The 16,466-nt window shown below is 47.6% G+C and overlaps 1 protein-coding gene and 1 long non-coding RNA gene across 3 annotated transcripts in view; one reads left to right on the forward strand and one right to left on the reverse strand.

Moving 5' to 3' along the window:
- LOC146403181 (uncharacterized) overlaps positions 1-16,466 on the forward strand; it is a 329,068-nt gene that overhangs the window by 103,624 nt on the left and 208,978 nt on the right. The gene's annotated exons all lie outside the window — the stretch shown is intronic.
- The window catches only part of BIN2 (bridging integrator 2), a 39,981-nt gene continuing 24,789 nt past the window's right edge, over positions 1,275-16,466 (reverse strand). For both annotated transcript variants that reach the window (XM_084955675.1, XM_084955676.1), the window contains exons 6-12: positions 14,556-14,663; positions 14,150-14,235; positions 12,754-12,829; positions 11,848-11,930; positions 7,193-7,943; positions 3,515-3,580; positions 1,275-1,759 (exon numbers count right to left, since the gene is read on the reverse strand). In XM_084955675.1, coding sequence (XP_084811801.1) covers positions 1,730-1,759; positions 3,515-3,580; positions 7,193-7,943; positions 11,848-11,930; positions 12,754-12,829; positions 14,150-14,235; positions 14,556-14,663 — 1,200 coding nt within the window. In that variant the 3' untranslated portion in view covers positions 1,275-1,729. The remainder of the gene's footprint in view (positions 1,760-3,514; positions 3,581-7,192; positions 7,944-11,847; positions 11,931-12,753; positions 12,830-14,149; positions 14,236-14,555; positions 14,664-16,466) is intronic.

Genomic DNA, 16,466 nt, shown 5'->3' on the forward strand with positions numbered 1-16,466 from the left:
TCGGAGCTGCAGCTGCCAGTTTACACCATAGCTCATGGCAATGCTGGATCCTTAACCCTCTGAGCAAGGCCAGGGATTGAACCCGCATCCTCATGGATACTAGTCGTGTTCGTTAACCACTGAACCACGACGGGAACTCCTTGTGCTTTTTAGTAATCTACCCTCCTTACTACCACTTCACCACTGGTCTTCTTGTCACTGTTGATACTAACATGCTTCCCCCCCAAATGGGACAGTCGGACTCTTTTTCTGGATCTGGAAAGGACACTGTGGCAGGAGGTGGCTGACACGGAGCCTTCCAATGACAGCTGCCTGGAGGAGAAGGCAGTCTACACATTCCTGCCATAGACATCCTTGGACTGGTTCTTGTCCTTTCTGCAGCCTGGTTGTTCTTTCAGTTTGATGAGCTCCCCAATATCCTTCCAGCATATCCATTAGTGCTTACTTGTCAGTTTGTTGCCTGCAACCAGGGAACTCACATATAACACACTTCCTCCTATAGTTACCATTTCAGAAAATGGCACCACTGGATTCTCATGGCTCCAGCCTAGCCTAGAAGAATTCCTTAAAACTCCAGTCTTCATCACCTGTCTTTTCTAACTCACTGCTAAGTCTTGCCTATTCTGCTCCCTGCTCAGTACTCCCTGCTCCATTTCACTGTCTATACAGTCCTTACTTTTTTTCCTCATCATTAGTTCTCCAGGACCTAGTACAGTGCTTGGCAGTGTACTCAAAAAATTCTTGCTGAAAGACTGAATGAACAGTGACGTCATCCATCACCCCCAGAAACCAAAGTAAAGATGGATGAGTGTTTGCCTATGTATGTGTGTTTATTAGGGTGGCAGGACTTCAAAGTTAGCTTTTAATGTTTTCACAGAAGCAAATAATAGGACTTGAATCCAGGACTTCTGACTCCAAGTTCCAGACCGTTTCTCTTCTATGACTGTACTTGGTATCCTTTCCTTTCACTTGAAGTTCCATTTCTTCTTCCATACCACTCAAATCCTTCTTTATACCAAGTACCAAATCCTAGACCTCTAAAATATATGCACCTCTAAAACAGAACCCCTTTCCAAGAAAAAGGCAGAGGAAGCATGCAAGAAAGCACCTAGACAGAGGAGAGGAGCCTGGGCTCCTGTGTCATCAAAGAGGTGTAGCCAGGAGGTAGAATGAGCTGGGCGTCAGGGATGTGACTGAGCCTGAACCCAGTGTAGAGTCAATCGCGGTGTCTGGGTGGAGAAGAGTGTGCTGGGCTGGGACAAAAAATCCGTACATAGTCAGAATGATACTTTATTTAATAATCTGAAAATCTGTGCTTTTGGTTTTAAGTCTTACAAAATGAGTAATAAAGATTCGTTCACTATTCTCTGAGTGTGTACTTATATATCCGGGTGTGGACCAAGGCGTATGTCTACAGATGCTTTTGCTTTTTATAGCCATTTTAGCCTGACTTTAATTACCATATAAAGTCTTATTATTCTAACAATGCTAAAACCTGAATTAAATACTCCCTGAGTCTAAGAGTCTCTTCTCCCAAGCCTGCCTCCCTCCCTCCCCCAGGCCTGCTCCTCAGGCTCCATTAATGCCAGGTGTGTCGAGAACACCAGCATTCAGTTTGGAAAAAACCAGAAATGAATGCTGGATCGTAAAGTCCCTCTGACCTATATCCTCTAGCGGAAGAGCTTCTCTGGGAAGGTGTGTGTCGGAGGGAGGTCTTGGCAGTTCCTCTTCAGAATTGTTCACTTTGAATCGTTGACACCTGGAAAGTAAACATGATTGCATGAGATGCTGACCTGCCCCCCACCAACCACTCAAGGGGAGTGAAAACTCAGGGTTCTTCTGAATTATATTTCATGGGCTACACTGGCCTGTATGGAGTGGATGATGTGAAACTGGCTGTTGGGATTACGGTAAAGACTTGTAGATAACTGTTCAGCATGTCATGCACCGTCTCTTTATGAAGATTCAGACAAGAGATTCTTTTTCATCTTAGTAGCAAGAGTTGCTCTCTTTTTTTTTTTTTTTTGTCTTTTGTCTTTTGTTGTTGTTGTTGTTGCTATTTCCTGGGCCGCTCCCGCGGCATATGGAGATTCCCAGGCTAGGGGTCTAATCAGAGCTGTAGCCACCGGCCTACACCAGAGCCACAGCAACACAGGATCTGAGCCGCGTCTGCAACCTACACCACAGCTCACGGCAACGCCGGAGCGTTAACCCACTGAGCAAGGGCAGGGACCGAACCGGCAACCTCATGGTTCCTAGTCGGATTCGTTAACCACTGCGCCACAACGGGAACTCCTCTCTTTCTTTTTAAAGACGTTTATGGCTGCAGAGTTCCCGTCGTGGCACAGTGGAAACAAATCCAGCTAGGAACAACGAGGTTGTGGATTCCATCCCTGGCCTCGATCAGTGGGTTAAGGATCTGGTGTTGCTGTGGCTGTGGCTGTGGCCTGCAGCTGTAGCTCTGATTAGCTCCCTAGCCCAGGAACCTCCATATGCTGCAGGTGTAGCACACACACACACATAAAAAGTAAATTAAAAATTTATGGCTGCACCCATGGCATATGGAAGTTCCCAGGCCTGGGATTGACTCTGAGCCATGGCTGTGACCTCTGCTATAGCTGTAGCAACATCAGATCCTTTAACCCACTGCTCCGGGCTGGGGATGGAACCCACACCTCTGCAGTGACCTGAGCCCCTGCAGTCAGATTCTTAACCCACTGTGCCATGGTGGGAACTCCAGGAGCTGTCCTCTTAAGGACTCGGCATCATGAATTGGGTGAACTGATCAGGTTTTTCTCTTCTTAGAAAGTCTGGAACCAATTCTGTGGTCCATCCTTAATAAGTTTATTTTATAGAAAGTGCTTTTGTATCTAATTCAAGGCTCCATTTTATGTCACTGTCACACTTCCGAGTTATTTTCCTACACTCTGTGTGTGTGTGTGTGTGTGTGTGTGTGTAACTAAATCAATAACTAAATCAATTCTTAGGAGACAGGGCTAAGGGAAGAGGTCAGGAGGTTCAAGGCCAGATGGGAAATGGGCACAAAGGAACCAAAAAGTCCGTCTACTCTTGGTTCTTCCGACTTCCACCTGCTTGACTTTGCCTTAAGGATACCGTTCCCTGCTGAGTTCCCCTTGTAACTCACAGTGAGGCTCCCAGCCTGTAGCCAGGCCTGTGTCCATCCCCAATCCCAGTCTTAACTGCCCATCCTGGTCTCTGCGCATCTGGCCTCCTTACCGCTTCTTCTTCTTCTTCTTTTTTTTTTTTGGTCTTTTAAGGGCCGTACCCGTGGCATATGGAGGTTCCCAGGCTAGGGGCTGAATCATAGCTATAGCTGCTGGTCTAAGCCTCGGCCACAGCAACACCAGATCCGAGGCACGTCTGCGACCTACACCACAGCTCATGGCAGCGCCGGATCCTTAACCCACTGCGTGAGGCCAGGGATCCAACCTGTATCCTCATGGATCCTAGTCAGATTCATTCCCGCTGTGCCACGAGGGGAACTCCTCCTTACCTCTTCTTGAGGCTCAGATGCTGTGACGTTGCTCTCTTCTGGAACCACAGAAGCATGAAGCTGGTTCTACAAAAAGAAGAGTTTGGCCAGTGAGACATGGCTCCGCCTCCCAGCCTCTCAGCTTAGAAGGATCTTTTCTGCCTTACCCTTTACAAGGGTCATAGACAGCACTAAAGGCAAACATACAATACTGTTTCGCTACAGCCTGAAAGCATCAGGGAAGACTTTGCTGTCATCCTCTCTCAGGTCAGGAAATCAAGAGTCAAAGGGTGAAGTGATGGGATGGGAAACCAGGTCTTTGGACTCCAGAGCTGTTGCCATGATTTGTGTGACACGCATCTGAGAGTTTGTGAGGGTATAAATTTAGGTCTTAAAACCACTATCACCTTTTTTTTTTGGTCTTTTTGCCTTTTCTAGGGCAGCTTCTGCGGCATATGGAGGTTCCCAGGCTAGGGGTCTAATCAGAGCTGTAGCCACGGGCCTATGCCAGAGGCACAGCAACGCCAGATCCGAGCCGCATCTGAGACCTACACCACAGCTCACGGCAACGCTGGATCCTTTACCCACCGAGCAAGGCCAGGGATCGAACCCACAACCTCATGGTTCCTAGTCGAATTTGTTAACCACTGAGCCATGACGGGAACTCCTAAAACCACAATCACTTTTAAACTAACTTTCAAGAACGCACTGCAGTTCTCACATTTAGATGATCCTAACCCACGGCAGTTAGGAGAGGTAAGTGGTATAACGGTTTCTTTGGGAAAAAGTCTAGGTTTTGAGATGGGAGCCCAAGGTGCGGAAAGCCCTGTCTAGGAACTGCTAGGCCACTGGAAGACCTTGGCACACTAGGCTTTAGAATGAATTTTCTAAAATTGAAATTTAATACCCCATAAAATTCACCCTTTTAAAGAAGATCCTATTTCTTTCTTTCTTTTTTTAAGGGCTGCACCCACGGCATATGGAGGTTCCCAGGCTAGGGGTCTAATCGGAGCTATAGCTGCTGGCCTATACCACAGCCACAGCCACAGCCACACCAGATCCCAGCTGCGTCTGCGACCTACACCACAGCTCACGTCAACGCTGACTCCTTAACCCCACTAAGCGAAGCCAGGGATCAAACCCACAACCTCATGGTTCCTAGTCAGATTCATTTCTGCGGCGCCACAACGGGAACTCTAGAAGAACATATTTCTAACATCATGACAGCCACTTGAAATTCTGTTGATTTTTCCTTTCAGGAAAATTTCCTTTTTCTTCCTCCTCCAATTCTAGGTGATGAATTTCCTCAAAGGTAATACTACCTCCAAGAAAATAATCAAAATCTTCGTTTTCTCTCAGGTGATTCAAATGCTCAGCAAGAGCAGAATCTCAGTTATCTTGTTATTTACCCATTTTTATGGGATATGTTCATAACTCTGCTTGAGAGGAAATATCACTTATGCTGTCTCTGTGAGGGAGGTGAACGAATCTTCTAGGACACGGGCTCCAGGGGACGATGACACTGATAGGCTAGGATCCACAATGCTCGACTGCTTAATTCCATGGGCAAAACATGTCTCCTTAGCCAATGACCAAAACAAGGCCCCAGGAGAGACTAGGATTAAGGAAACACTAGAAACTGCAAACAAAAGGAGGCTGCCTCAGGGGAAAGGAGTTTGTGTCCTCTACCTTCTTCCCAAGGAGGACAGAGCTACTAGCCTGTTTCCCAAGAGTCAGACAGCATCTCGGTCTCCACATCTCCCCTCCACACCCCAAGAAAATTACTCCAAGAATGCAAACTGGGGAGTTCCCGTTGTGGCTCAGTGGTAGGGAACCTGACTAGTATTCATGAGGATGCGGGTTTGACCCCTGGCCTCATTCAGTGGGTTACAGACCCTGTGTGGCTGTAGCTCCGGCTGTGGTGTAGGCGGGCACTGATTCGACCCCTAACCTGGGAACTTTCATAGGCTGCTACTACAGCCCTAAAAAAAAAAAAAAAGAACGTGAACTTGTTTTATTACCCAGCCAAATAGAAAAAATATATATACACATACTCTATCGCTGTCTCTGTACTAAAATCATATCTTTACAAAGTCAGATTGAAATTCATGTTGGATGTACCATACAGTTGAGCTGCTCTTTTCAGTGCACAAGTGGCCACACTCTTTACCGACTTAAAACCCCGCCCTGACCTTGTGTGTGTGTGTCTCTCACACTCAGCATAGCTACTTCAGGCTGGAAACCAGCCAAGGGAAAGTTTTGTATCTTGCTCTGTTAGGCTCTTCAATATCTCAGGTGAATCAAGACGGAGGGTGTAATACTGTCGGGGACTCGGATTTTAGTCCCTCACGGGAGCCAGAGGAGAGAAGCTTAGTGTCCTCCTGTCTTCCACCTTCCTCGCCTTGCCAGACTTCACACCCTTGTACCCTCTGTCCACCTTAGTTGCTCTCAGACAGCAGGAGGCTCCCGAGGTGGCGTGGGCAGTAGCAGGAAGCGGGTGTGGGAGGTACTGCACATCGGGTGCTCCCAGCCAGCCCAGGGCTCATGCCCCAGCCTCCTCCACTGCCCACATGTCGCCTTCTCTGACCACTGCAATTAAACTGCAATTCGGCCCCCACTCTCTCCGTGCCTTCCCCTACTTCATCTTTCTCCATAACTCTTATCACCACTAAACTTTAATTTTAATTTATTCTGTGTCTTGTCTTTCTCCTCTACCTCCCATTAGAATGTAAGATGCAGAAAGGCAGAGAATTTTGTGTTTTTCTTTTTTTCTTTGGTGGCACCCAGGCATGTGGAAGTTCCCAGGCCAGGGATCAAACCTGTGCCACCGCAGTAACAATACCTGATCTTTAACCGCTAGGCCACCAGGGAACTCCAATGTGTTTCTACTTTTTTATTATTTTCATGGCCACCCCTGCGGGCATATGGAAGTTCCCAGGCTAGGGGTTGAATCAGATCCATAGCTGCCGGTCTATAACACAGCCACAACAATGTGGGATCCGAGCTGAATCTGTGACCTCCACCACAGCTCACGGCAACGCTGGATCCTTAACTCACTGGGTAAGGCCAGGGATCGAACCCTTGTCCTCCTGGATACTAGTTGTGTTCTTAAACCACTGAGCCACGACAGGACCTCCTTGTCTCTATTTTCACACAATCCTTTTCTCAGCCATATTCTCCCCTTTCAAAAGGCCATCCCTCTTGCTTTATCTTTCTCTGTGAGTTCCTTCTTCTAGGCCTCTCTCATCAAAGAAGATACATCTTAGAAATTTGTTGATGCCATTTTGCTTGGGGCTTGGGGGTCTATTTCCCATAGCCATGAGTATGACAAAGGGAAGTGAGACCCTCCTCCCGGCCCTGCATTAAAAAAGGTGAAAATCTGGATGCCAGTTGTAGATTCTTTATAGTGGGAACTCCCTGAACTTGGACAAAAGAAAGAAATGAGTTAGGATCTGCTCATAATAATATCAGAGATGAGGCCTTCGCACGAGTCAGTTGCCCTAGGAGCACACGCTGCTCAACTGGCTGCTGTGAAGATGTGAACCAACCCCCAGAACCAAAAAGGCTGTCCAAGAGTATCCTCGAAACTGTAATATAATGATATGACATCTTATCTCCTGTGGGGCCACCTGCCCCTAGTAAAAATGACCTGTTGGAGGTTCTAAGAGGCAATAAAGACTCAACCAGATGCACTCTCACCTGAGAGCTCACCAAGGTGGGAGACGTGCAGAGTTCTTCTGGGCTCGGACTGTCGGTGGGTTCCTTTTCTTCGGCCTCAGGAGTTCTCACTGGCGGCTGCGGATCAGGACAGACCTCTACGGAGGCCCTGGGACTTGGCGTCTTGGCCCCCAAGGAGGCCCTCGGGTTGACGGGTGAACCCTGCTCGGAGGCTGGAAGGCTGGTGGGCACGCTCTCTGAGGTGGGCCCGGGGCTGGGAGTGGCTCTGGGTGGCGGAGGCCTGTGCGGGGGCGCCGAGGCCCTCTGCGAAGGGGCTCTCTTCCTCGGCTGCTCAGATCCTTCACTCGAGGTGCGGGTTCGGAGGACGACTTCTGGGAAGGATGAAGCCTGCTCTGAGGGGAGCGGGGCTCCGCCTGGCGCTGGAGCTGGGGAGCACAGGGCCACTTCCTCCTGGGCCTCTCCAGCCTCGGGGGCGGCCGAGGGTGCGGGCTGGGCCGGGGTGGGGCCGTTGCAGGCTGGCAGGGGTTCTTCCTCCCCGGAGGAGCTGCCTGCAGCCTCCTCCTCTACTTCCTGGTCTTTGAAGGGCTCTTCTTTCATCTCCGGGTTGCCTTCTTCCTGGGCTGAATCAGAGGCCAGCTCTTCCTCACTTGCTGAAGCGGAGTCGCTCTCATTCTTTAGGGCAAGTGCGGAAGGACTGGTAGGAGAGCCAAGCGGGCTGGAGACGGCCGATGTTCGCACCGGGGAGGAGATGACTAAAGAGCGCCTGCTGCCACTGAAAAAGGGAGAGCGTTTAGATGCAGAAGAGCTAAAAACTGGCAGGAGCCTAATGACCCCGAGTACAAAAGGGCACATGCACATAAGAAGAAGACAGTCAGGTAAAAAATATTAGAAAGTTTGTATAATGTGCAAGAAGGCTTGTGTTACAACGTGAATGGGAGGAAGCTCTACAGTTTTATCCAGATCACCATCGTGATTACATAAAAATATATAAAGAAAAAGAGCCTGCAAAGAAACACGGCGAAATATTAACAAAACACTTCCCTTGGGGAAGAGATTCGTGGGTGACACACAGTTGATCCTCGTGGATTCTGTAATTACAAGGTCACCTACCCCCAAAACGTGCTGCCTCAAAATCAGCACTCACAGTGCGTTCCTGGTCATTCACAGACACAGGCAGGCTGTGAAGAATGAGTGCGTGGAGTTCCTGTTGTGGCTCAGTGGAAACCAATCTGACTAGCATCCATGAGGACGCAGGTTTGATCCCTGGCCCCGCTCAGTGGGTTAAGGCTCCGGTGTTGCCGTGAGCTGTGGTGTAGGTCACCGACGTGGCTCGGATCTGGCGTGGCTGTGGTGTAGGCCGGCAGGTGTAGCTCGGATTTGACCCCCTAGCCTGGGAACCTCCATATGCCTCAAGTGTGGCCCCAAAAGCCAAAAAGCCAACCCTCCCCCTAAAAACAATATATATTCCATGAGGTGTCTTTAAACAAAAACACACACAGGACAAAGCTATGTACTGACTGGTTGATAAAATCTCGGGGCTCACAAGAGCCTAACCTCGTGCCTCCCCTGGGATCAGTGGTTCAGTATTCATGAATTCAGGGCTTGGGGGGACTGACTAACACAGCATAACCACCACGAACAAGGAAAGCTGACGAGAACACTGATCGGGCGTGTTTGACACTGTGCCAAGCGCTTCTACAGTCAACACCAGCCTGACTCTTCCCTCTCGAAGTGCCTCCCATGCACCATCGCCAACTGATTCAGCGGCCCACAAATATGTATTTGACACGTACTAACTGTGTGCTGTGCCCTGGGTTCAAGGACGGGAGATGGTGATAGGAAGAGAAAGAGAAGAACTTGGTTCCAGCCTGTGAGAGGTTCTGAAGTCAGGTAGGCAGAGGGCTGTAGGGTTCTCTCTAGCACTAATGGCCCTTCTATGGGTCAGCAGGTTTAGAGGGGCCCAGGCTACAGCAAGAAAAGACCCCGCTGCCCTACAAGGCCCTGGCACATCTTGGTATAAGTGATGGTAAGTTTCAGTTAGAGAAAACTCTGGTTTTCAGTGCTGGGAAGAAGAGAAACAGCGTTTTTGGAGTAAAAGGGGACTTCTCTAGGACGTCTATACTGGCCCTTTAGCGATTCTCTTTAAAAGTCTGTAACTAGGGGAGTTCCCGTCGTGGCGCAGTGGTTAACGAATCCGACTAGGAACCATGAGGTTGCGGGTTCGATCCCTGCCCTTGCTCAGTGGGTTAACGATCCGGCGTTGCCGTGAGCTGTGGTGTAGGTTGCAGATGCGGCTCGGATCCCGCGTTGCTGTGGCTCTGGCGTAGGCCGGTGGCTACAGCTCCGATTCGACCCCTAGCCTGGGAATCTCCATATGCCGCGGAAGCGGCCCAAGAAATAGCAAAAAGACAAAAAAAAAAAAAAAAAAAAAAAAGTCTGTAACTAATTGCTAAATGAGCAGTGCCAACCACAAACTGAGCCCTCTGTTTCCTTCAAATCCAAAGCTCAGTGTTACCACATCCTCAAAGCCTTCCCTGACCAGCCCTCTGCCTACGGCAATGACTTGCCTCTTGGAATTCCTACTGGTCTCCTCGGGCGCTTAGTATGTGCAGTCTTACATTGTTTCTTGTTTCTTTAGGCACGTTTTCTGTCCTACCAACTTTTTGTAAATCACTCCAGGCAAAACACATCATCTAGGTCTTTAGATCCCTAACTCTTAGCATATAACCTTCTGTATAGAAGGAACTCAATAAAACTTCGTAAACAAAGGCTTCAGAATAAGAAAGTGATCACATTCCGAGGGACCAGTGAATTGCTTACATTTACCAGCATGAAGACTGTATGAAGGTGTAGACACACTACACACACACACACACACACACACAAAGTAGAAGAGCAAGCCATAAGAGGTTAAGAGAAAGATACTTGCAATGCATATCATTAAAGGGTTAATATCCAGAGTATACCAAAAAAAAACCCAGCTCATATAAATCCATTTTTTTAAAGGCATAAACAATCCAAATAAAAAATGTGAAAAAAGGATAAACATGAAATTCACTGAACGGGAAACTGAAGTGGCCAATAACACAAAAAGATGTTCAAGCTAACTAGCCATGGCAGAGGTGTAATTAAAACTGCAAGAGGAGTTCCCGTCATGGCGCAGTGGTTAACGAATCCGACTAGGAACCATGAGGTTTCGGGTTCGATCCCTGCCCTTGCTCAGTGGGTTAACGATCCGGCGTTGCCGTGAGCTGTGGTGTAGGTTGCAGACACGGCTCGGATCCCGCGTTGCTGTGGCTCTGGCGTAGGCCGGTGGCTACAGCTCTGATTCAACCCCTAGCCTGGGAACCTCCATATGCCGCGGGAGCAGCCCAAGAAATAGCAACAACAACAACAAAAAGACAAAAAAAAAAAAGACCAAAAAAAAAAAAAAAAAAACTGCAAGAAATTTCACTCCATACCCATTATGTTGGAAAAATTATGTTGGAATACACATCATTTACCCATTACGTTACGTTCATACCCATTATGTTGGAAATGTCACATGTAGCAAGAACATGGAGCAATGGGGCTTTTACTCAGCTGCTGGGTTGTAAACTGAAACAGCCACTTTGGGGAGCAATTTGGCAATGCTGATGTCTAGTATGGCTTAAGAAGCACCAATGCACAGGCCCTCTGACTCAGCAATTCCGCTCCCAGTATACGTCCTAAAGAAACTGTTGAGAATACCCACAAGGATAAATGTAAAAGGTGTTCCTAGCAACAGTATTTGTAATAGCATAAAACCAGAAGACAACCCACATGTCTATTAGCAGGACAGATAAATAAACTGTGAACTAGCCCTGCAACAGTATCCATAACAATTATGAAAAGGAAAGATCAGAGCTAGCAATGTTTAGCAACAGGGATAAATACATCCACAAACAATACGAAGAAAACAAAAGAAGATGCAAAAGGAATTCCCATTGTAGCTCAGCAATAACGAACCCGGCTAGTATCTATGAGCATGTGGGTTTGAACCCTGGCCTTGCTCAGTGGGTCAAGGGATCTGGTGCTGCCGTGAACCATGGTAGAGGTTGCAGACTTGGCTCAGATCCAGCATTGCTGTGGCTGTGGCGTAGGCCACTGGCTACAGCGAATTCGACCCCTAGCCTGGGAGCTTCCATATGCTGCACCTGTGGCCCTTAAAAAAAAAAAAAAAAAAAAAAAGTTGCAAAAGAATACATGCAGTATAATTTCACTTAAAGGAAGTTTAAAAACATGCAAAACAATATTTTCTGTGTGTGCTATATGTGTATAAAAAAGCAAAAAGACATGCATGGGAATAATAAATACTAAAGTTAAGAGAGTGGTTGCCCTTGGTAGGGGGCAGGAAGGGAGAGTGAGTGAGGAAGGGAGGCTGGGAGATTTAGTTACATATGTTAGTTATTAATATATTAGTTGATTTCTTAAATTTGGTGGTGGGTATACGGCTATTCATTATATTATTCTTTATACTTTTAGTTATTGCTGAATATTTCCTAAAAAAAATTACCTAGGGGTGTAGTGCAAATAACAAACAAGATCACCCATGTGAACGCGAAGGGAAGGTCGGGACTGGGGTTGGGAGATGAGAATGCCCAACGCGTTCACGCCCTGGATAAGCAAAGCAGGAATGAGTCTCAGGAGGGGCTCACCTTGAGAGTCCCTTCACCACGAAGACTTTGTCGGAATGTTGCTTCTCCAGTTTGCTCATCACCTCGTAGAGATTGTGGTTCAGCTGGAGCAGACAAGAGAGAAGGAGATGCTGGCCACATGGGAACCCAAGGCTGGCGTGTCCCTTCTCGCCCCCGCAAATGAATCCTTCCAACTTAACAATAAAATTCCTCATCTCTCTTGCACTAGTGTCCAGGGTCCTGTCCCGCCACCCCCTCTCTCCTTTCCTGTGTCTTAAGTTCTGCCTCTTCCATCAGACTGGCAGCTCCCCTCAAGGCTGGGTCCTTGATTTTGATTTGAGATTCTAGCTTCTCTCAGGTGATCCAGGGAACAAAAACCCATGGTCATATTACTTAAGCAAACTGTAATTTAGCCGGAGAAACCGTGGAGAGGAACCCGTGGATGTGGATAGAATTAATACCGTAATAGCACAGAGTCATAGGATCCCAGGACTAGAAAAGACCCCATGAGCTCAGGTTCTGCGGCTGCCTCTCACTGGAACAGGACTGCCCCTATTCTGGGCCAAGCACGAGAGAAAGACACCTGTGCTTAAACACTGCCCTCTCTGTCCCCAGCCACAGAAGACAGAGCTTTCCCAACTGGGTTCCCATTTCAGCTGTTCCTTCCCTAGGCTGAATCTCCTTTATCCATCTGAAGCTCGCGTGGATGCCATCAGCCAGTTGTTAAGGGCGATGGAGAGGCCCCCTGACGTTAGGGAAGCATGTGCTCTCATACAGTTCAACAGTCAGTCAAGTGCTATTATTTCGTCCTGAGAAAAATCTGTGCTGCCAATATGGGTATTTAATGAGATTATGCAAATGAGAGCTACTGCCATATGTATTAGAAAAACCCTCCCGAGATGTCTAAATTGGCCAGGGGTTTCTCACCTTGCTCATCTCCCTGTAGAAGACATCCCTCAAATTGGAAATGTTTTGGAAGATGGTCACGTAACAGCCAATGCGACTATCAGGAGGCAAAACGACAAACAGGTACAGGTCAGGGAGGGTAGAGGAAGTCTTTGCAATACCAGGTAGGAGCGTAGGCTGAAGCCAGTCACCGCCCAGGCTCCTTAGAGCCAGAAAACCACCCCACGGCCTAGACTCAGGATGCTCCGGGATCTGGAATCGTCAGAGCCAGGCCAGGAGCACCCCTGACGCTCAGGAGTGGGGAGGCCAGAGGAGACACGACCTAGGCTGACACCAGAGTCTAAGGACAGAGTTCCAGCTGCAGGAAGTGATCTGGGCAGACTCTCTAGGTACTGAAGTAGCCAAGGAAGTGCTCTGAAGAATTTTTAAGGTGCTGTATATATGTAAGGCTGTATAGTTATAATTATAATAAATAATTGTTCTTTCTCAGGTTGCAATACTTAGACAGCTATGGAGCTGTATGTACATTCATGGAATTCTACTGGAAATGAATTGGGGAAGTTGACATTTAGAGAAACCATTAATTTCAATTTTATTTGAACTAAGAATCACACATTTTTTTTTTTTTTAATACGGCCGCACGTGTGGCATTAGGTAAGGTCCCAGGCTAGGGGTCAAATCAGAGCTGCAGCTGCCAACCTACGCCACAGCCACGACACCAGATCTGAGCTGCATCTGAAGCCTTTGCCACAGCTTGCGGGAGTGAGGGCAGTGGGGGATTGAACCCGCATCCTCCCGGAGACAACATCAGGTCTTTAACCACCTGAGCCACAACAGGAACTCCTAATGAATGTTTTTGAATACATGTAGTCATTAAAAAGGCTCCCTTCCTCAGAGACTATTATGAAGTGACAACATAAAAAAAATCTGACTAAAATGCCTTAACGCATATCTTGTACAATGAGAAGGAAAGAGGGTACGAATAGAACTTATGCTCGGGTTCCTCTTCCAATGTGGAAAATGGACCTAAAACGTTTTTACCTACTGTGAAGCAAAGACATCTTCATTCGCGGAAGTAATCTCAAACCAACACACACTAGAGCGTAAACCGGATGCTCCTAGTATGCGCGATGGTAGCGCTTTCCTTGCCAAGACCTTTCCTATCCTACAAGCATCTCGTCTTTAAACCCGGAAAGGCTGGAAGGGCAAGGATGGTTATCTCTGTATTGCAGATGAAGAAACCAGGGCGGGGAGAGATAAGGTGGCTTGCCTGATATCACACAGCCAGCTAGTAGCAGGCTACCTCCCATTGATGGCCTGGGGCTCTTTTCAGGTGAGGTGACATGTTTGGACAGCCGGGTGGCCTGGGCCTCCCCTGGCGCTGGGGTCCAGCCCTTTGCTGAACCTTAATCATTACCTGTTATAAAGAATAGGCAGCTCCTCTAGTAGCTCCTTGTTCAGATCTTCAAATACAATCTGGGCTTTGTTGAACTCTTCCTCTGCCTGGGTGGTAACAGAGATAGGACAATTCCTTATTCCTGAACTCCAGGTCAGAGGCTGCTTCCTTTATTCTCCGTATGTTTTCAGGGGCTCGGCAGACTTGGAACCCTGCCTCGCCTTCCCCAGACCTACGTCCTCCCCAGCTGTGCGTCTCTGACTCTCCTTAGAGCATCCGTGTCAGAGGAAACAGGATTTCCTTCAGGACACTGGAAGCTGAAGGGGTATCGTATGGTTTCCTAAACGCAGCTTGGCCCAACTGCCTGCCACCATCATGGGGAGTGGGAGGGCAGGAAGGCTTTACCAGGCCCGTTTTTTTTTTTCACCTTGGCAGTCTTCGCTTCGTCTTTCTTCTTGGCATTCTGCACCGCCTCCAGGTGGTGTCGGGCGCTGTCATAGTCCACGAGTTTCCGGCCCCGCTTGGCGATTCTTTCCTAACCCAGAGCCACGACAAAGAGCTTTGATACTTCTCAGGGGCCAGGATGTGGGTAACAGAGTATCAAACAGAGAGGCGAGATTCCTGGGTCCTGTTATCAAATTTCACTCTCTAACAGGCTTTTTGCCTCAAAGGTTCTCCCTCACTATCTGGAAAGATGGGAATTCTCAGGGGAGAGAGAAGAGCGGGCAATCCTACAGAGCCCCTGGCAGCCTGCACTGAATTTTAATATACCCTGTGGCCCTGCCAGAAACTGCTTCAGCATCCAGGAGAATTGGCCTTGAGGATTCTACTAAATTGAAAGTCAGGAGTTTTGGGGTTTACTGCCAAGGCTGCCATTTATTGGCCCTGTCACCTAGGGCAGGGCACAGCTCTTCTGGAGCCTCAGTAGCCTCATCTGGCTTGCAGTGATATCTGAAAGATAAAATGCTAAATATCAAGTGCTTTGAAAACTCTAAAGCATCTCAAAAACATAAACTATTACGAGCACAGAGAGACCATCTATTCAATGTTATCCCAACTACAAATTATTCCACGGAGAGGCAAGCTATGTTAATGGCTCCTGACTTGTTCTCTCAGTCACAGAATCTTCTTTTTTTTCTTTTTGCGGCCACACTGGCCACAAATGGAAGTTCCCAGGCTAAAGGTCGAATCGGAGCTGCAGCTGGGGCCTACAGCCAAAACACCAGATCCTTAACCCACTGAGCAAGGCCAGGGATTGAACCCACATCCTTAGAGAGACAACATCAGGTCTTTAACCCACTGAGCCACAACGGGAACTCCCTCAATCACAGAATTTGAAAGGATCTTAGTGATTATCTGATCCAACTTCCTATTCAGTACATGAAGCTTCTCTGCCAAGATAAGAAGCAGTTTGACTTTTTTTTTTTTTTTGGCCACACCCACAGCCGCAGAATTTCCTAGGATCAGGGATGAACCATGCCTCAGCAGTGACCACATGAGATCCTTAACCCACTGAGCCACCAGGGAGCTTCAGAAGTAGTTTGACTTCTGTTTGAACAGAGAATAGACAACTCATTTCTCACAGTATATTTCTTTTTTGGAAAGCTTTAACCATGAGAAGTTTAAGTGAGGTGTCCTTTCATTTCTTCCTATATTAATCTAAAACTAGCACAGTGCCCAACAGAGTAGATTTTTTAAAAAATTAATTCTGAATATAACAAATAGATTTTATGATTTTTTGGGCCATGTCCACGGCATGCAAAAGTCCTTGGGCCAGGGATCAAACCTGTGCCACAGCAGTGACAATGCTGGATCCTTAACTGCTAGGCCACCTGGGAACTCGCAGAGTAGATGTTTAATAAATATGAGTTGAATGAATTAATGAATTCTAATTCCGCTTTCTGGAGCATTTTATTTTTTCTTTTCTTTCTTTTTTTTTTTAATGGCCATACCTGTGGCATATGGAGGTTCCCAGGCTAGGGGTCGAATGGGAGCTGTAGCTGCCAGCCTACACTACAGCAACAACAACTTGGGATCTGAGCTGCATCTGCGACCTACACCACAGCTCATGGCAACGCCAGATCCTAACCCACTGAGGGAGGCCACGGATCGAACCCGTGTCCTCAAGATACTAGTCGGGTGCATTAACCACTGAGCCACGATGGGAACTCCTAAACGTAACTTTCATACCACCTCTAACCCTCCACCCTAACTACTTGTCTAACCCTCAACCTTTTTTTTTTTTTTTTTGACCCTCAACTCTTCGTCTTTTTCCTGACCTGCCCAAACTTTATTCCGAATCATGGGTTCTCACTCTACTTACATTTTAACCCAATAT

This window comes from Sus scrofa, chromosome 5 (assembly GCF_054392235.1).
Source record: "Sus scrofa isolate SSC_HxYL_T2T_F1_AM1 chromosome 5, Sscrofa_HxYL_maternal_Yorkshire_Landrace_v2.0, whole genome shotgun sequence".
NCBI lineage: Eukaryota > Metazoa > Chordata > Mammalia > Artiodactyla > Suidae > Sus > Sus scrofa.